The 20,115-nt window shown below is 43.4% G+C and overlaps 1 protein-coding gene across 1 annotated transcript in view; it reads right to left on the reverse strand.

The window, feature by feature from the left end:
- The window catches only part of fanca (FA complementation group A), a 37,535-nt gene that overhangs the window by 6,686 nt on the left and 10,734 nt on the right, over nt 1–20,115 (reverse strand). The window contains exons 6-32 of the mRNA XM_079502037.1: nt 19,939–20,012; nt 19,650–19,759; nt 16,292–16,405; nt 16,088–16,151; nt 15,138–15,250; nt 14,936–15,012; nt 14,263–14,404; nt 13,561–13,694; nt 12,074–12,184; nt 9,762–9,857; nt 9,329–9,391; nt 8,833–8,921; nt 7,942–8,002; nt 7,220–7,269; nt 6,659–6,729; nt 5,522–5,620; nt 5,207–5,340; nt 5,013–5,083; nt 4,620–4,719; nt 4,336–4,523; nt 3,383–3,473; nt 2,623–2,844; nt 2,438–2,511; nt 1,550–1,678; nt 956–1,034; nt 619–794; nt 167–272 (exon numbers count right to left, since the gene is read on the reverse strand). Of these exons, the coding sequence (XP_079358163.1) occupies nt 167–272; nt 619–794; nt 956–1,034; nt 1,550–1,678; nt 2,438–2,511; nt 2,623–2,844; nt 3,383–3,473; nt 4,336–4,523; nt 4,620–4,719; nt 5,013–5,083; nt 5,207–5,340; nt 5,522–5,620; nt 6,659–6,729; nt 7,220–7,269; nt 7,942–8,002; nt 8,833–8,921; nt 9,329–9,391; nt 9,762–9,857; nt 12,074–12,184; nt 13,561–13,694; nt 14,263–14,404; nt 14,936–15,012; nt 15,138–15,250; nt 16,088–16,151; nt 16,292–16,405; nt 19,650–19,759; nt 19,939–20,012 (2,838 nt within the window). The remainder of the gene's footprint in view (nt 1–166; nt 273–618; nt 795–955; nt 1,035–1,549; nt 1,679–2,437; nt 2,512–2,622; nt 2,845–3,382; nt 3,474–4,335; nt 4,524–4,619; nt 4,720–5,012; nt 5,084–5,206; nt 5,341–5,521; nt 5,621–6,658; nt 6,730–7,219; nt 7,270–7,941; nt 8,003–8,832; nt 8,922–9,328; nt 9,392–9,761; nt 9,858–12,073; nt 12,185–13,560; nt 13,695–14,262; nt 14,405–14,935; nt 15,013–15,137; nt 15,251–16,087; nt 16,152–16,291; nt 16,406–19,649; nt 19,760–19,938; nt 20,013–20,115) is intronic.

The raw sequence follows: 20,115 nt of genomic DNA on the forward strand, positions 1-20,115 counted from the left end.
AGACGAACTCACCTGGTGCTGGTTGACATGTTCTACCAGGGTCTGACAGTCCAGTGTTCTCATCCCTCCCTTTAACCAGACGAACTCACCTGGTGCTGGTTGACATGTTCTACCAGGGTCTGACAGTCCAGTGTTCTCATCCCTCCCTTTAACCAGACGAACTCACCTGGTGCTGGTTGACATGTTCTACCAGGGTCTGACAGTCCAGTGTTCTCATCCCTCCCTGGCTCCTTACACACACTAACAACACCGCCGGGAGGGCCAGCAACACTCTGGGTCACACAATGGCAAAGAGCACACGCACACACGTTAGTGGTTAGGCAGGAGGTAGAAGCACAAATGATGTGTGTGTGTGTGTGTGTGTGTGTGTGTGTGCCTGTTCCATGTCTGTAGTGTGTGTGTGTGTGTGTGTGTGTGTGTGCGTGCGTGTACCTGTTCCATGTCTGTAGTGTGTGTGTGTGTGTGTGTACCTGTTCCATGTCTGTAGTGTGTGTGTGTGTGTGTGTGTGTGTGTGTGTGTGTGTGTGTCTGTGTCTGTGTGTGTGTGTGTGTGCGTGCGTGTACCTGTTCCATGTCTGTAGTGTGTGTGTGTGTGTGTGTGTGTGTGCGTGCGTGTACCTGTTCCATGTCTGTAGTGTGTGCTGTAGGTTGAGCTCTCTGCTGATGCTCTGTGAGTCAGGGGATAAAGAGCACCTCTGGGACAACAACTCAAACAAGAAGTGACACGGATCATCTCCGCCTCCTCCACGGCGGCTGCTATAGTGGCCCGTCAGGCCCATGTCATAGACCAGCTCCTGTTCTCACACAGGAGACACAAATACACCAGTGTACTTTTGACTTGCAATCGTGTGTCTGGATCAGACGTTGAGAAACAGCTGTGACATAGAATATAAAATCCAAAGAATGTCCTGATGCATAGTACACAACAATGCCACAGAATGACAGACAAACGCACCTGTAATCTGGATAGGATATCTGGAAGACAGGTGCCTGTTTCTGATGGTCTGTGGTGTGGATCCACCTGCCTCTGGCCACTGCAGACGTACAAGGTAGTGAAACATATCATGCAGTAGAATTCTGATGGACTAGAGTTTTCAACACTTCATCCAATTAAACCCAGGACTGGAACCCTTTTTGATGTTTTAAGCATTATGTTATACTTTAGCAATTGAAAAATAGCATATCTACAAGCTCATAGCGCTGCACTACGAGCTTGTAGATCTGCTATTTTTTGAAAAATCGTGAAATTGTAGAGCAAATCTTTGAATATATTCTTTCAGAGTGAACGTTTTTAACTCAAATCTTTGCTTCTGGGGGGGGGGGGGGGGTCCCTGGAACAAGATATTTTCAGATGGGGGTCCGCAGCCAAATACAGATAATTCTGGGGGCCCTTGACATGAAAAAGGTTGAGCACCACTGACATTGAAACATAGGTTTTTCAGAAAACTGTTAGGATTTAGAAGCATTTTTTTTAGAAGCGGCCTCAGGTCTAAATTGGTTAAACGCTTCAGAGAGCCTCACCAGCGGACCAGAGAAAAGTTCTACACACCATAGTTGCTGGTCCATGATGGCATTGAGGATATGAGAGCAGAGGGTCTTCATGTCTCCTCCACAGCCACCCCGCTCCACAGGACAAGACAGATAGAGCTCCAAACAGGCCCACTGCTGGTACTCCTGCCTAGAACACCAACATGAGCACATGTGCGCACACACGCACACACACACACACACACACACACACACACACACACACACACACACACACACACACACACACACACACACACACACACACACACACACACACACACACACACACACACACACACACACACACACACACACATGTATTTGCGTGCACATTTAACAAGAAGTTCTTGAACACAAACAATAGTAGATGCACAAACTTGGGAAACTCAACGAGTGTTTCAGGATACAGATCACGACAAGTAAAGGAAGCATTGCCTCCTACATATATGGCGACTGCTCAATTATCACAGACACTGAACAGAATGTCGCCAATGCTCTGGGCTTGTGCAGTCTGCATCTCTGCAGGCCTCTCGACTGATTTATGGACATTACCGACTGAGGCTTCCAAATACAAACACAGGCAGTTTACATTTTGGTTTTTTTACTTCAAATATTTATTCAAAAAGGACAAAAAACATATGTTGCTATATACTGTACATAGCAACAACAACCCAAAAATGGGTTCCCATCTTGAAAGGTAAAAACCCAAAAAGGTTCCCGCCCATAAAGGGTAAGGAATGCCTCTTCCAGACTACAGTACATGCCATTTCCAAAACTGTCCTCATCAACAACAACATCATCATCATCTGGTGTATTAACTGTGACATCTGAAAAGGCATACCGTAATTTTCATTATTGCGCATGAATGTGTGTGCTGGGTATGGGTGTATGAATTTGTGTGCCTTACCTCTCTGGGTCAGACAGGACATCTTCATTTCTCTGTACTCTGAGCTCAGTGGACAGCCATTCTGCAAATACCAACTTGGACAAAGATGCCATCCGTATCAACATTGTATTTATAGTGTCATACCAGTTGTTATTAAGTAATTCATATCTGAAAACATACCCGGGAGACAGTTGCTGTGGTCTCACCTGGTACTGTGGCAGCTGTACTAGTTGCTGGAAACCAGGGTGCATCCACACGTGCCAGGCTGTATTCCTCCAGGTTGTACTGGGGTGTGTAGCAGCCCCCCACAGACCAGGCTGCTCCACTTCCTGGTCTACTCCTTCAGGTGAAACAGAGGCCTCGGCACTCTCACTGCTGATTGGTTTCCTTCGAGCCTCAGGTATCAGTCTCGGGATGAGGTACGAAAGCTGAACATACATTTAATTTAATGTAGTAGTGAAAGCGTTTGTCCAAGTTTATATTCTTTCTGAGTATTAAGGCCCAACCACTCAGCATGAACCCATTTTGGGCGGGGACCCCTTTTGGTGTTAGCATTATGTTATGCTTTAGCTATTGAAAAATAGCAGATCTACAAGGTCATAGCGCGCCACCGAGTGGCGCGCTACGAGCTTGTAGGTCTGCTATTTTTGAAAAATCGAAGAATGACTGACATAGAAACATAGCTTTTTCAGAAAACTGTCAGGATGTAGAAGACATTTTTAGAATCTGATCTCAGGTCAAAATGGGTTCATGTTAGTGCCATGCATACCCCCATACATACAGTAGCAAAACTGTAGATGTATATATACGTATAGGGTAACTTGCTTGTAATTTGAATGTGGATTATCATTTCAAAGTATTATTTTTTTTTTTTAAATGAAAGCTATTCCATCAATTTAGCCTAATTTAATGACATGATAGCAGTGAATAATATGCTACAAAAGGGGAGTAAGATGAAAATAATACCTTCTTATAAAGGCTGTTAGGTATGTAGTCTTGTAGCTGAGATGGTGCATCAGCTTTGCAGAGCCCATAGCACACTGCTGCCACACAAAGCCTAATAAGACACATTAAAAGAATGAAATACATCATTTGGGATACATTTTGATAACTTCTTTCTTACATAAATCTGTTTGGAAGTTATACATCTTTTTGTGATAGACCACGGCAAATGCCACATTCCCTTTTGGCCAATCATCATGAACATTTAAACAGTTCTTCCTTGCCTCATGTGAAACCTTTCCCAAGTTTAATGCAAATCAGTTTGAAAATATCCTGCTTGGATAGACAAAAGCAGACAAATGGAAAAAAGGTCAAGGTCACAGGTGTCACATTGTCACATGTCCCGACCTAAATCTACCGTCCCTTTCCCTTCTCTTTCTACAGTATATGCCTGAAGAAGGTCAGCAGACCGAAAGCTTGCTAAATAAATACATTGATTGTGTGTGCGGAGCTTCCCTTTATCTTTCTACAGTATATAAAAGGCCAATTCTTCTAAAGTTCTAAAAAACAAAGACAATGACTGAGCATCTAAGAAAATCACACCTGTGTGAACTGAGTAGTGCAACTCCCCTCTCCCCCTCTCTCTCTGTAATTAGCACTAGGCAACAGTGCAACACTATCTCTCTCTCTCTCTCTGTTTCTGGCACAACAGCGCCACTTTTGCCCCTACTGGTACTCATAGTCACATATCCACACACAGTCACATAGGTTAACACACAGTCACATAGGTTAACACAGACATTGCTGTTCCTTGGAGTGGTTGCACCACTCAAAAATCTGAACAATATACAGCAACAGTCCTGTAAAATAAACAGCGAGTAAAGAAAAACGGGTGGTCATGTCATGACCTAATGTACGGTATGGACCTGCACTAATTAATGTCTGTTTAATTAGATGAACACACACCGCTCCCTCACCTGACACAGAAGAGCATGTTGGTGTGTGTGCTGCAGGTCAAGGCGCAGCTCAGGGCCTCTGTGACAGGCACCGGCTTTGGTAGCAGGGATGGAACCATTTGCACCAGAGGACTCTGGGATTTGGAGGCATGGAGGTGGACTACAAACGCTGCCAGGCCGAGCACGTGGGCAGCACTCAGCGACGACCCCTTTGGAAATAAATGGAAGGACAAACGGTGGTTGGTGCATGTTAATTTAGGAATAAAATCAGTAAGGGAAATAAGGATTTCAAGTATGTGTTGCACCTGGTGATGGAACAGATCCCAGAGTCTGTGTATGAGGGCTGAAACCAGCTGTGTATGACCCAGCAGGACAGAGACAAACTGACTTGCCCACAAGCTTTGTCTAGGATTACAGGAAACAAGGTGAGTCGCAACTGAGACCTTCTCAATTCATGTACTACACAGTTTAAAGTATAATTAAACTTAGGTTACTATTAGTGAGATATCTCCAATAGTTGCTCTGTAGATTAAAAATGTATGATCCAAAGTGCTAAAAGTGTGAATGTAATTAAATAAATAGGGAGCATATTCTTGATGAGACGGAGTAACTATTGAAGATATCTCGTCAGTTACATCATGACAAGGTAACTACAGAACCCAAACCTCTACCAAGGTTTACATTTTGATTTGTCTTACTTATTAGGCGGGTTTGTTTGGGAAACATCCACTATACATTGACAAAAGCTTCTGAGGATCATATTGACAACCTACAAGGCGAGAGAGAAAGAGAGAGATGACTTCAGGAAGAAAACCACAGCGACAACAGTAATTAAACAAAACTAAACTACACAAACACAGAGTAATTGTCGGTTCGGTCAAATATGTCATACTTTCACATGTGGGTCAGGAGCCAGCGGTGCTTCCAGGTTAAGCTTGATGACTGTCTGGAGGACAATATGCTCCTCATGGTCTGGGAAAATGACACCCAGTGTATGAGAGATCCTGGACACCTGAGCAGACACGTCTGGAAGGTAGGGGTGGAAATAAAATCGATTCATTGATCAATCGCGATGCAGAAATGGACGATTCACAAAATGTCCAAAAAAATGTATCTTTATATATATATATTTTTTTTTGTATGTTTGTACACAATTCATATTTTTTTGGAGGTGCAGGAGTGCCATGTCTCCCCTCCATCAATGTACCTCCATCATTGCCATCAATGGCCAACCGTCTGAACTCCTTCAGCTGAACTTTCAGAACTTCCAGAGGGTCATCATTGCTCTCCACATGCATTCCCAGTTCTGGGAATATGGCACATTCAGTCACACACCAGAATCACACGGCAGCGATTCTACCGTACTCTCACTCAGAGGTGGGAAAAACCCATATTGTTGGGATGAAATCACAGCTCAATAACAAATACTTTAAACTAACAGGAGGGCGGTGGGGGTGGGGTACTGTCAATAGCATTAGGTTTAGAGCTATAGTTACTGTATTACTACTGGAGTTGTCTGTGTCAGGGGTTCTCAACGTTTTTGGCCGGGGACCCCCGGAAATGCTTTGGCAATGTCTCGGGACCCCCGCCCCGCCCCCTCCCGACCCCCAATATAAATTGACTGCTACAATAACCTTAAACCATTTTGGGCGGGAACCCCTTTTGGTGTTTTAAGCATTGTTATAATTTAGCTATTGAAAAATAGCAGATCTACAAGCTCATAGCTCTTTTTTTTTTTTGAAAATAAGTTGGGGACCCCCTAAAATAATTTGGCGACCCCCCGAGGGGTCGCGACCCACGGGTTGAGAACCCCTGGTCTATGTCACTCATGATACTGTACATTAGATTAAAAACAATGGCACATACAATGGTACTGTCATTGGCCCGGTTTCCCAAAGGACACATGACACATTTTCCTTTTTAAGAGTAAAGATAGCCTACTGTCAGCTGTCCAGATATTATTAAATTAAATTTCAAAATGGTAGACCTGAGGCCTACCATACCAGGCCACAGGCCTGAGGCTTATACCATTGCGTGGCACATCTATGCACGAAATGTCTATGTTCACAGGCTTCTGTGTGCGGCCTAGAGGGCATCTGAGCATGTGCAACACCATACCTCTTACACCATGTGTCCTTTGGGAAACCGGGCCATTATCATTATATCATATATGATGAAAGTTTTTAAGTATCAAAATTAAAAAACAAAAAAATCATTACCTATGTTGTAACTATGCTAAGAGATTTGGGCATTAAATGAGTTCTCTATGCAATTATTTTTCCCAATATGTGCATAATTTATAATATGGTAAATGTAATACATGCGAGATGTAAAGACCACCCACTGTTGTGTTGTCTCTGTTTTTGGCAGGACTCAACGTAAGATGTATACTGCACAGCAGGAATCTTGTCCGCTCTACACAACAAGAAAATAATTCATCAAAAATGGTGAAGACAGACATCCAATGATTCAGTGCAGGGCACTAACCATGGACTTAGGTTTCTATCCACACTGGGTTGACTCAAAAGAATGGATATAGTATGTTAAGGTGAAGAAAAACCTTTAGCTGTGACCATGATGAAGGCTTATGAAGCAGATCAGACCGTTTATGTAGATATGACAATGTAGAGGACTAGAGGTACAGGAAACCGAGGCTAACTGTGGTGCAAAGATTTGCATCAGATTTTCACAATTTTTCAAAAATAGCAGTATATCTGTTATTTTTGAACAGCCAACCAATGAATGCGCTATATTATGCTGATATAGCTACAATCTAAAACGACACGGAAGCTTTCCTGGTTTTAATGGGTTAAGTGCCTTGCATTAACTTTCTATGGAGGTACTGTAAAGTGCCATGGAGAGCTGACACAAGTTTAAAGGCTGTGATTTCACTGATTTCACTCACTTTCTCAGAGCTTCTATGAAACTCATTTGTGCATCAGCCTTCACAGGAAGCTGTAAAGGATTGGACAGACAGAGCAAGACACAGTTGAATGCATTTAACAGTTACAGTAGTTAAGAAATTGCCCTCTGATAGACAAACGGATCAGTGGTAAATATTATTACATAATCACCTAATTGCAATTGTTTGAGATAGCCAAAAAGATTTGCATGATAGTCAATCGTTTCCATGTTGAAAAATGTCCATACATTTTCAAACATTTAAAAAAAGAAATGGCAGAAATAGCAGATCTACAAGCTTACAACATGTCACGAGGTCACGGTGACGTGTTGTAAGGATCAACTATTTTCGCTATTTTGTAAAATCTTTGTAAATAAATGTTTCAGTGAATTATATGTCAGTGATTTCTTTGTATATTTAAGTTATTTGTCATCTCTGCCCTGTGCAATTTGTGATTACGAATCCTAAAAAGGCAAACAGAAATACAAATTGTAACGCTCAAATTGTAATGTTCAATGCAAAAAAAAACACAATTAAATCGTTAATCGCATCAAGTTATGCAAATACTTCATGTTATCCTTTTTTTCATGAATGCATTATTTGATACAAAGTGAGATGTGTTAAACATAACACAGCAACAACAAACAAATCAGAAAACAAACTAAAACAGAACAGTGAGTCAGCATTACACTGATTACTATGTCCATTATGAGTACGTCTCTTACCGATCTTGGCGTCAGAAGAGCAGGAAGGAACCGCGTTAGAAAATATGGCCTCCGGAAAATACTGCGAGTTACAAGATTATCCAAAAGTTAAATTACAGTTCAGTCAGATAACTCACAAATAGACTGAACAGATATGTATTATATAATAAGAATACAAGTGTGGATATAATATTTCATCTTGGTGTTTGGCTCTGCTACATTTTTCTCCCCGCTCGGCACAATTAACCCATTTTGGGCGGGAACCCCTTTTGGTGTTAGCATTATGTTATGCTTTAGCTATTGAAAAATAGCAGATCTACAAGCTCATAGCGCAGAGTGGCGCGCTACGAGCTTGTAGGTCTGCTATTTTTGAAAAATCGAAGAACCACTGACATAGAAACAGAATTTTTTAGAATCTGATGTCGGGTCAAAATGGGTTAAACAACCATCATTAAACATTAAGAGCAGTGAGATAGATGTACAACCCCCCCCCCCCCCCCCCCCCCCCCCCCCCCATGGGGAACAGAACTAATGGCAGAGCCCACTGGTGGTGCTGGGGTGGCGGTGGGAGCAAACAGTGCATGGCAACAACCAGGAACCATATGCAGAAGGAACGCAGACTTGGATGATCTTAATCATCCAATTGGTCAATTGGATGCCCAATTGGTCAGCTGGTGATGACCCATTGGTCAGCCCAATTGGTCAGCTGATTGCCACGTCAGCGTATGACATATGGGTCTTGCATAACATACATACACCCACATAGTAATGCAACGTATAAACCTCTTGAGTATACCTGACTAAACTAACTCTGCAAGCTACGTATCATTTCTAGTACGAGTAAATGCTATCCCTGAATAAAGACAGCATTACGCAGTGCTGCTGATGAGCTATTTAATGAAGTGTGAATACCTGGCCTCCATGACTGTGGCAGAGATTCTTCCTGTGTTCTCAAACAGAGATACTGCCTTCTCTACATCCTGGAGAGCCCGACACTCAGGCTAGAGATGCACGCACGCACGGTCGCACACACACACACACACACACACACACACACACACACACGCACACGCACACGCACACAGTTGAAAGACTTTCTTGGTTTCATCCTTTTAGCAGACCTTATATTGTACTTTAATTCCCTGTGCCTGTCCATGCAAACTGTTAACAAACACACACAACCCAGACCATTTTCTAATAGTGAGTTCTTTCTCACTTTTCTACCCATATGAGGACTTTTAGTAAAACTTTGACATTTGGTCCTCACAAAGGCACGACAGAGTGTGGGATACTCACTAACAGTGTCACTCACTAACAGTGACAACATATGATTGCACTGTATTTCTATTCACTCAAACAGAAAGCAAATGTTATTATACACAGGCCAACCACATGGTGTCACTGTTACCTGCACTAGTGGTCCTGCAGCTCCAGAAACGTCCTCATACAAACCCATGTTCTCCACTGACACCTGCACACACAAACAAACACACACGCACGCACGCACGCACGCACGCACGCACGCACGCACGCACGCACACGCACGCACACAAACAATGATAAAGGGACAACAAATTCAGAAAGAGTCACTTTGAATGTTTGTTTATACTGTATATTATTTCTGTGTCCATGACACTCACTCATATGTTAAACGTCATAGGGAATGGTGCAATATGAGTTCTTATGTGCTATGGAGATACAGTATGTGAGTTGCTCTGTAAAGCACTTTGAGCTGTAAAGCACTTGGAGCTGCATTTCATGTCATGAAAGGTGCTATACAAATAAAGTTTTATTATTATTATTTAAAGAGTGGAATTTGCCATTCAATCTCTGGCCAATACCTTGAGATCTGCGAGCCTGGTCTTAGCCAGAGAGATGTATTCCAGGAAGAGGCTCCGGTGTTTGACTGCTACATAGGGAGGGTGGAGGAGGTGAACCTGAGTATTTAGAATGATAAGAAATTAAATTTAGCATCACCAACAATGGGCAGAGGACCAGCAACATTCAGGACAGCTTCTGGGTGGCTTGGAGTCCTTGGCGAGGAGCCCCGGAAAGAGGAAACAAGAAGCCCACACAAAATTGTCAATTATAGGGCAATTATTTTTAATTAATTAATGCCAATAGAAAAATCTGTGATATACATATACATACTATATTATATTAGATTTTATATTTACACTTATTTTAATGAAGGAATAAGTACCACATTTTAAAAGACACCTAAATTGTGAGTGGAAGTGGAACATGTTTCTTTCATTGTCTGTCAGCATGTCACAATGTGCGTAAATCTCCAAATCCCGACTCTCGACTTTTCTCTCCATATAATTAAAAAATTATAGACACTTTACCATTGCTCTGGCGACTTGGCAAGTCCTGCACAGAAAATAATAGCAGAGTCAGACCTATAGAAGTGTCGCATCCACAACCAGTTATGTGAGCTTGTAGTGTGGCTATATTTTCCAGGTGTATAATAAATGTCACGTTATAATGTAGGCTAATAAAAGTTCACGCACGCACATTGTCGGCATACAGGCGCAGTGACAACGGAATGCAGTCAAGGGTGCGCCCTTTATTACCAAAACAGGAGAGAGATGTGCCATATGCGCACGGCGACCCACTGTATACTTTCTTCTCACCAACCACGCTATTTGATGCGATTCCATTCACACCTCTCTCTCTCTCTGCACCCTCTCTCTCTCTCTCTCTCTCCTCGCATGACCATGACCATGAAATGGAGAGCAAAATACAGCACGATATAGTTTCACATGCGGCTATGCACACACCACGCATAGACTTGTTGGTGTAGGCTTATTGGTAGGTTAATATCCACAGTTTATCTGTAGCGGTCCGCAATTAACCTATTGTTCAAGCTTCGCACTCGGCACCAATACAAATGAAATCACCAGTCCGCACTGGACTACTAGGTTGATATATTTATTATTGGATGCAGCAGAGCAGAGCCTTTGCTCGCTGCAGTTGATGCAACATATGATACGTTTTAAAGTTGCAGTGATATATAAATATATAAACATGAACAATCGGTTTGATATCCATGTAGTTTCCATGCAGGCACAAGCTGCATTTCTCACCTAGTAAAAATGATATGCGCTAATAAGCGGTGACATCATCGTTTCTCAAAAGCTCTGTTTCGTATGACTACACAGCTCCACTGACCCGTGTACGTGTGGCCTGGGCCTTAGACACTCAGTCCTGATGGTGGCGGTAACATCACCATTATGCCGATTTTGACCAAATAGAGCGAATCTGGCGAGAGCACTTCCGGTTTAACGATCAATAACATCCGGTAATAGTTTTGCCCTGTGCTGCACTCTCAGATGTCCGGGATGCTAAGCTATCATCGTATTTTTTATAACTAAGTCAAATTAAGCTCTAATCAAGCCCCAAATATCGCATTTTACACAGCGATGCACATAAAGACCGTGCGCGTGCGTGATCAACCGTGCACGCGAGGATTTCGGCCGGTTTTAGGTAGATTACATCGGCCGTTAGCCAAACTAGCCAAAAGTTGCTACATTTTGCTACATTAAACCCCCAATTATAGGGAATTAAACCAGCCTGTCAATTCCGTCAACGGTAGGTTTGGATTAATTCATTAAATCCGTCAATTCCGTCAACAGTAGGCTAAGGGTTAAACTGGATCAGCGCCAGTGTTATAGTGGCCGCTAGCGCGCCAGTGCCAGACGTTTTGGAAAAAACCTCCGGTTCAAACAATAGTAAACTTCCATTAGCTTTTTCACAGGTCAGGAGGAGAGGTGATCCGATCAGGGAATAATTGTTTTTGTCACATTTAAGTCAAATTAAGCTCTAATCAAGCCCCGAATATCGCATTTTGAGCATATTATGATCCATAATGCACATAAAGACCGCGCACGTGCGTGCACGCGAGTATTTGACGTTTTTAGGTAAACGTTCTTATTTTAATTTTTTCCCCTGCATTATGGGGAATAAAACAAATCTCGGGATGCCGGGCATGGCATCGATTGCTAAGGTAAATCAATCTCGGTTTCTCGGGCCCGGTGCGGAACCAGTTAATGACCAAATGAATAGAAAAAACACAAATAATGTCACCTTTGATGTCATGACATCAAAGGTCCTCTCAGATTTTAAAATGTTTAAACCTGTACGTGATCACCTTGAGGTACTGAGGGGGGTCAAAAGGCACCAGGTCAGAAAGGAACTTCAGCAGGAACACCAGAGATTTTTTGCTGTGTCCATGGTAACCGCTGGCCCCTCCAAAAGACACCTGAACATCCGGGGACAAAGGTTCATGCTGATCACGACTTAGCGGTGTAGAATTAAAATGTAAATAATGAAATGACGTGAAAACCATAACACATCATGTACAAAATAAAAGTGTGCGTCAGGCTCAGGAGAGAGAGAGAGAGAGAGAGAGAGAGAGAGAGAGAGAGAGAGAGAGGTTTACAAGAAGAAAAACAACAACCCCTGCAGTGATCACCAGCTGATCAACATCAATGTCATGACACACAGAGCCAGGGAACATTCAGTCAAACCAGATGTGCCATTGCTGGGTTGTCTAAATTCCTGAACCCAGTGACTTCTCAGGAGAGTTTAGATTATACAACCAATACGGCACTTAAAGCTGTCATGCTTGTGATGATTACAATATAATTTTGTCTAATCTGTATATAGAGTATAACTTATACAATTGCGGCTGTTGTATTTAGTCGCCCAGCTCTACTATTGAGACATTTAGATCATGTGTCTGGTTTGACAAGAAAGTGGTAGATCAAAATTGTACTTTTCCCCCGAGCTTGCAGGGAGGCTCCATTTAGCTCAGTGGTTGAAATTTCAGCACCTACGCAGTTACAGTAGACCTGGGCTCCATTCTGAGGTAGACCAACCAGGAAGGTTACAAAGAAAGTAAAGTAGCTTTAAGCTTTAGTTTCATAGTTCTGTTTCATAAAGGATATTTGCCTTCTCTGTGTCCATCTGCATGGGATGAAAGCATTAGCTAATGCTTCTTTCATATGAATTACCACCACTTAAAGCTGACAAAAACAATAATGATTGCAGACCTTCATCAAGGCTGAAATCCCCAGTTTGCTCATTCATATTTACTTTGGTCTGATAGTGGTGCTAGAGGAGAGCTCACCAAAATAATATGTTTCCTAATCTTGAGAGAATTAATCAATGCACGGTTGCAAAAGGCAAATTTGGTCAATGTATGACTAACGGGTCACGTTAATCTGAAATGTTAATGTTTGATGGCTTGATGGTGGCACTAAGGTCATTGGGTCACCAAAATCAATACAGTAGCATGAATGTGCACAGCAAATGTCAAGGCAATCTGACCATTACTGAGTGGCGCCTCTCCCCCTGCCTCTCTCTCTCTCTCTCTGTAATTAGCAGGCAACAGTGCAACACTATCTCTCTCTCTCTCTGTTTCTGGCACAACAGCGCCACTTTAGCCCCTACTGGTACTCTAAACATTGGGACATAGTCACATAGGTTAGGACATTGCTGTTCCTTGGAGTGGTTGCGCCACTCAAAAACACATTTCAACTATTTTACTCTGCCCCAGTTCCACCTATTTCAGGAGGAAGAATCCACAATACACTAGAAAATAATTCAATGCGTAAGTAAACTAAATAAACAAACCTTGAACCAGTCGCTATAGGAGGGGAAGAATGCAGGGCCCTCTAGCGCCCCCTGGCGGGCCAGAAGGAATGCAGTGATCATGTACTCCAAGTCATAACTTTCAAATGCTGAGCTCAGCAATCTGGACAACAGCTCTGAGGGGCAAAAATGGTAAATGTTGCATTTATAATATAGCGCATTTTATACAAATCGCTTTGCATACACCGGTGGCGGAGGAAACTAGCCAGGCTCCAGCCATGAATCGCTAGCCACGCCCATTAAGAAAATATGTATGAAGTGAAACGAAAAGAAAATTCAGACTGAGTGTCAGGCTAGGAGGAAACCATACAAGTGGCCAACGTGCACATTGGGAACAATTAGGGGTTCAGAGTCTTGCTCAAGGACACTTCGACACAAACTCTGGGGGGGGGGGAGCCCGGGATCGAATGGGAATGGGATGGGAACCATCCGGCCACTCTACCCCTGAGCCACTGCCAGTGCAGTGCCAAAAACAGACAATTGGCTAGGTCTACAAGTTTAAAAAGTATTGTATTAACGAATATACAAGCTCCCAGGTCATACAGTAAATGTACATGCACTTTACAGATACAATTGAAATGTGTTTTGGGAGGTACACAATGACCAGCAGACTTTGAGATACGTATCCAAAGTTTAATGTGTGTGTGTGTGTGTGTGTGTGTGTGTGTGTGTGTGTGTGTGTACCTCTGAGGCTTGGCTGGGCATAGGGATTATACACCAGCAGAGTAGAGAGAAAGGAGAGGACGTGTTGCCAGTTGATCTCATGGGTCTCCATCACCTGCTGCAGGTGACAGAGCAGCTTCTCTACACTGAAGATTACAGCCAGCTACCGCACGCACACACACACACACACACACACACACACACACACACACACACACACACACACACACACACACACACACACACACACACACACACACACACACACACACACACACACACACACACACACACACACACACACACACACACACACACACACACACACACACACACACACGGCGCAAAGCAAAAGGTGCTTCATGAGATAATCTTAAAATATGGTACCATTTTTGTCTACTCGGTTTAAAATGGGTGACGTCGTCCTTCAAAGAACATTGATTTCATAAGGTAATTTTACTGTTTCCCATCCCATCTGTCTATAACAAAGTGTAAGAATGACAATAGCCTGCCCTAAACGGACAGAACATTAAATGACACATTTACAACATAAGGTTGGCACTATAGGCCTGCAATGGAGTACAGTGCATCTTAAAGTGATATTAAAAAGTACTAGTTAAAACATCACAGATTATGTATGTAGTGATTTTTTTCATCATTAACATCAGTCAAGAAACACATGAGGTCCATTTACCTTCCGAAAGATAGAGATCAGCAACCTACTGCTTTTGGCAAAGCTCCACCCATTCTGCATGGCTATGGCTTCTGACACTGAAGAAATATGTTTGCATTTTATATCTGTTACACTGTATGTCTTTCAGAGTCACCATGATAATGAAAGGCCAGTAGCATTGTGAAAGAGAACTGTTATCACCATCCCATGTGATTGGTGTTACCTGTGAGGCGAGGCTTATAGGTGAGAGTGTGCGTGAGGGAGTGAGTGAAGAAACGGTGCAGAGCTTCGGGTGCTACGGACACACCACACAACGAAGCATCAAACAGCTGAATCCTGTGCAAACAAACAGGGAGTCCGTGGGAGGGAGAACAGAGGAATGTGAAGACAGAGCCAGAGGCAGATAGAAGGAGAACAATAAATCGGTTAAGAGATGTTTTTATCTAGGATTCACACACTGCTATTGTCCAAACAGTTGAACAGAAACCTCCAAATAACCCACGCCATGTGATCAAAATGTATGAGTTGGATTTTTCAGATCCCATTCCAAGTGGTTATATGACCAAAGTTTGAAGGGCCTTGGGTGGGCAGGCAACCCGGCCCGTCGGAGACCTTTGCTCTGAGGAGCACACTTTTATAGTTAATATATTTGGTCAAACATATTTGTCTATATCGCGGACCCAGTGCCAGATTTATAGGAGTTGAGGCCTGTGGGCTAGAGTATTGTGTACAAAGAAGCTAACGCACACCAAAGTCCTTGTAGCGGTGCCGGCACACGGGAGAAACCTGTAGAGGAAATCTTGAAAAAACAAGAGGGTGACCGCACACGCCAATAGCCAGAGTGCCAATATTTTATGAGGACAGCAGGTAAGACAAAAAATTAATCCAACGTTTCGGCGGTTAAGCCTTCATCCATTCATTCATGGATGAAGGCTTAACCGCCGAAATGTTGGATTCATTTTTTGTCTACTGTGGGCTAGAGTATAACATACACTAACTAAAAGACAAATCTCACTTGAATTGGATTGCAATACTTAAGTCTGGGGCCCCTGGGCTTCAGCCCAGTGAGCCCACCCTAGCCCAGTGGTGAATCCAGCCCTGGCCCTACTACCAAACAGAGGTTCATATCCAACATTGATAAACTAAAAACCCTCTGCTATATGCATCTCTCACCATAGCTCAGGTGCAGTTCCATCAGACTGAGTGGACTGTGTGTCATCCAAGGTGTCTAAAGCCCCTGAAGAAGGAGATGGGTAATAACAATAATCATAACGATGCGGTTAAAAGCAGGATTTACAAGTGCAGACCAAATGACTTCACTTAGCACTCAACATCGAGGACGTGGAGGTTGAGAATGAGAAAAGTGCACTGACTCACAGGAGAGCATGTCGTCTAGTAAAGAACTGCAAAACAGGGAGAGCCTCCTGTTGGTTGCACCCGTGTCCTCCTGGCTCTCCTCGAAGGCTGTTCCCACCAAGATGCCCAGCACAGCTGAAACACAGACAGATTCATGGCTCTTCGGCCATAAGGGAAACGGTACCAAACATTGTGCCTTGCACAGGGGCAACTTTATTTTTATTATTTTTGTAATGTTTTTTTTTGTGGCTTTCGTCTTTATTTTATATTTTTTATGGAGGGACAGACAGTAGGCTGACAGGAAATGGGGAGAGAGATGGGGGGAAGACCGCCGGGATCGGGAGTCGAACCCGCGGCACACTGCCAGACTGGATTACCAGCCAAGGTGCCTGGACCACTGAGCCATGGCCCAGGCCAGGGGCAACTTTATTATAGTAGGTAGCCGAGTCATGAGTTGACTACAAGGATCTATTATTAAAATGTAATAATTGGTATCGTGCCTTACATACACAGATAACTGCCCAAAATGCTTTATAATCAGAGTTTAGATACAAACATAGAACGTAGTAGAAAATAATAACTAGAAAAGTGCTCTCCTGGCCTGGGCCGGTCGACTCCCAATCCCGACGGCCATTACTGCATGTCACCCCCCCCATCTCTCTCCCCATTTCCTGTCAGTCTATCCGAAGGCGAAAGCCACAAAAAACGCTAAGAAAAAAGAAAAGTGCTCTCCTCTGAGCTCCTCTATTAACTCATTTAGGACGCCTTTGGGGTTTTTTACCTTTCAAGACAGGAACCCCTTATTTTGGGGTAGTTTTTGCAATGTACATACACTAGAATTTCGCGGGCCTTCGGCCCGCTCATCCCAGAGTTGCGTTGCCCCGCGTTGCGATACAGAAGTCCACAGGTACAGAAGTCCACAGTGACACGCGTTGTATGCAGCTGTGTTGTGTTGCAGCGCGTGCGCGCGTGTGCGTGTAGTGTTGTTGGTGTTGTTGTTATCCATATATGCGCCTTGGTTCGTCCCGTTTGTTCCACGCCAGGTGTAGATTATTTCTGTGCTTGTTGTCATAGACGTGGCAACAAATTATCAACATAGCCAATGGGAGAAAAGGATGCAGTGTTGCCAGGTCCGCGAGTTTTAAGCGTGTTGTAGTGTGTGTGAGCAGGGCTCGACGCTTAGCATTTTTCCAAGTAGCACGCAAGTTATTTTAGGAGCACGATGAAAAGTTATGAAATCATGTGTGTGAGGGCCCTCCTATCCTATATACAGCTTTAGTCCCCACATGTGTCAATATTAGCCATTGACAATGAACAGAGAAAGTAGGTCAAAATTCCGCAAAATATGACGTGAATTCAAATATATTATTATATATATATGTTTTGGAATTTAATGTGTTTTGTTTTGAATACTTTACTTATAAAAAAACCTGGCAACCCGCACCCCGCTGTCATTTTCCGCTAACCTGAGCGGGGCTCCCTAGCCTGCTGGAGGGGGTCACATCATCCCATGCACCGTCGAGATGGAAAGAAAGGGAAATAAATGCAGCCTTGAGCCACCAATGTGGTCTTGTGGAGCTTGATCACCTCCTCCTCCTCCTTTCCCCAAATTGCCAATCCCAATAAATGCAAAAGTAGTCTATTGTGAATACTTCCACAGCGTAATTACTAAAGGAGGAACTATCAGTCTTCTCCAAAATCTTGACAACGCATTGTAAACAGAGACAGGAGCCGTGTGTGTGTCACACCAAAAGTGGTGACCTATAGAATCCTGTACATATAAGCATCACGCAATCGTCAGCCCTACACAGCAGTCATTAATTAATGGGCTTGACTTGATTGCCTATGCGTTGAAGTTATATAGGGTGAAAAGCGTGAAATGCACAGGCTCATCTTACATCGCTGCTGGCTGCCACTGCCACTCTCTCTCTCTCGCTCTCTTCTCTGTCCTCCCTCGCTGGGGGGGGGGGGGGGGGGGGGGGGGGATTAGTTGCGCTGCCTTCGACAGTGCTATACTTCTCCAGCAGCGGTGCAGAACCGAGAGAGTGACACATTGTTTTGGATGTAAACTGCGCAACGTTTAGCTTTAAAGATCGGATTGTGTAGTCGCAGCGGTGCTACAAAGTGAATTGTACAACTTGCACGGTGATATGTGAAGTAGCAAATGCGAGTACGTAGTCGCACTGTCGAGCCCTGTGTAGTGTAGTGCAATTTGCGCTGCATCGCGCGGCGATCCACATTCCCCCCCCCCGCGCGCGCACACACACACACACACACACACTGTACGTAGCTTTTTGTTGTTGCAGCGCGCGTGTGCGTGTGGTGTTGCTGTTGTTGTTGTTCGTATCCATATATGCGCCTCGGGTGTGGGGATCGCCATGTGAGGGGGCTAGCCAATAAGGGCCCTGTGTTGCATGTGGAGAATTGTGTAGGTTAGTGTGTGTGGTGTAGCCGAACGGGGTGGTGAGAACATGAGGGGGATGTAGCACAGCAATCGGTGACCCCTACATTAAGCTGTGTTGCTCCCAAGATGCAGTGCAAATGCGTGTTGTAGCAACCGTAGCCAATGGGAAAACAGGATGCAGTGTTGCCAGGTCCGCGAATTGTAAGCGAGTTGTAAGTAGCGTGTTGAATGGCATTTTTTCTGGGCTTGTTTTCATAGACCTGGCAACAAATGAGGCGGGGGTGTCGGTGCTTGTGGCGTGTTTGTGTTTATTATTGATATTGATATTGTTTGTGAGTCTGGACGGGAGGCGGCTGTAGTGTCAGTGCAATGACAGTTGTTACGCGGGTGTTGTTGAGTGTGGGCGTGCGGCGCGACATGAGGAGATAGCCGTGGATCGACGCGGAGGGTAAGGCTGTGTCGTGTTAGTGTGTTGTTGCAGTGTGTGTTGCAGCGTGTTGCAGCGTGTCAGTGACGTAGTAGCTGGTGACTTTATGTTCCTTTCCTGGGCTTGGGCACGTCTTTTCAAATGTATAATAGATAGTAGTGCTGCACAATGAATCGAAAAAAGATCGAGATCTAGATTCAGACACCTATGCAATATCATTTTGTGAAGAATCGTGAAGAATCGTGCAGCACTAGTCAAATTAATTTTAGTTTTTTTTTGTTTTAGTTTTTTAAATAAATATTTTGATGGGAAAAAAAATTGAATCGTGATCTCAATTATTGTGGAGGAAAATCAAGATTCAATTTTGTGCAAGAATCGTGCAGCACTAATACATACATAGAAACATAATGTATTTTAGGTTTTTCAGAAAACTTAGAATTTAGAAGGCACTTTTAGAATTGGCCTCAGGTCGATTATTATTAGCAGTAGTTTGACAACCAATTAAAATGTACTATGATGACATCTGAGAAAACACTGTGGTGTCTTACTTGACAGAATATTCTGTTGAGCCCGTCTGCCTTCCGGCTGGTCTTCTGGAGCTGACCAACCACAAAGGGCTTTCAACTGGGACAACAACCATGACCCCACCCCTTCGTCACTGAAGAGAGTGAACAAGATTAAGTACAAAGCAAGTGATTGTTGGAATAATCTCTTTGGTTTTTGCATCTCTCGTAGTTGAATTCATCCATTTACTAAAATAAGCCCACTATGCTAATACTGTATATAATACAAAAATAAAAATTATATCAAATTAAATACTTTTTCCCCCTCCTTTACCTCTCTAGTATGTACTTGAAAGTAAGGATGTTGTAAGAGTGAAGATGGTGTACCACCTCCAGCTTGGGCTGCTTCTGTATGAAAAGAACAATTAGATCATTCATTCATCCCATCATATGAGATAGTTTTGCTTCCATGCATCTGGATGCATAGTATGGATCTACACATGGGATGGCA

The sequence above is a fragment of the Electrona antarctica genome (assembly GCF_951216825.1).
Source record: "Electrona antarctica genome assembly, chromosome: 5".
Lineage (NCBI taxonomy): Eukaryota > Metazoa > Chordata > Actinopteri > Myctophiformes > Myctophidae > Electrona > Electrona antarctica.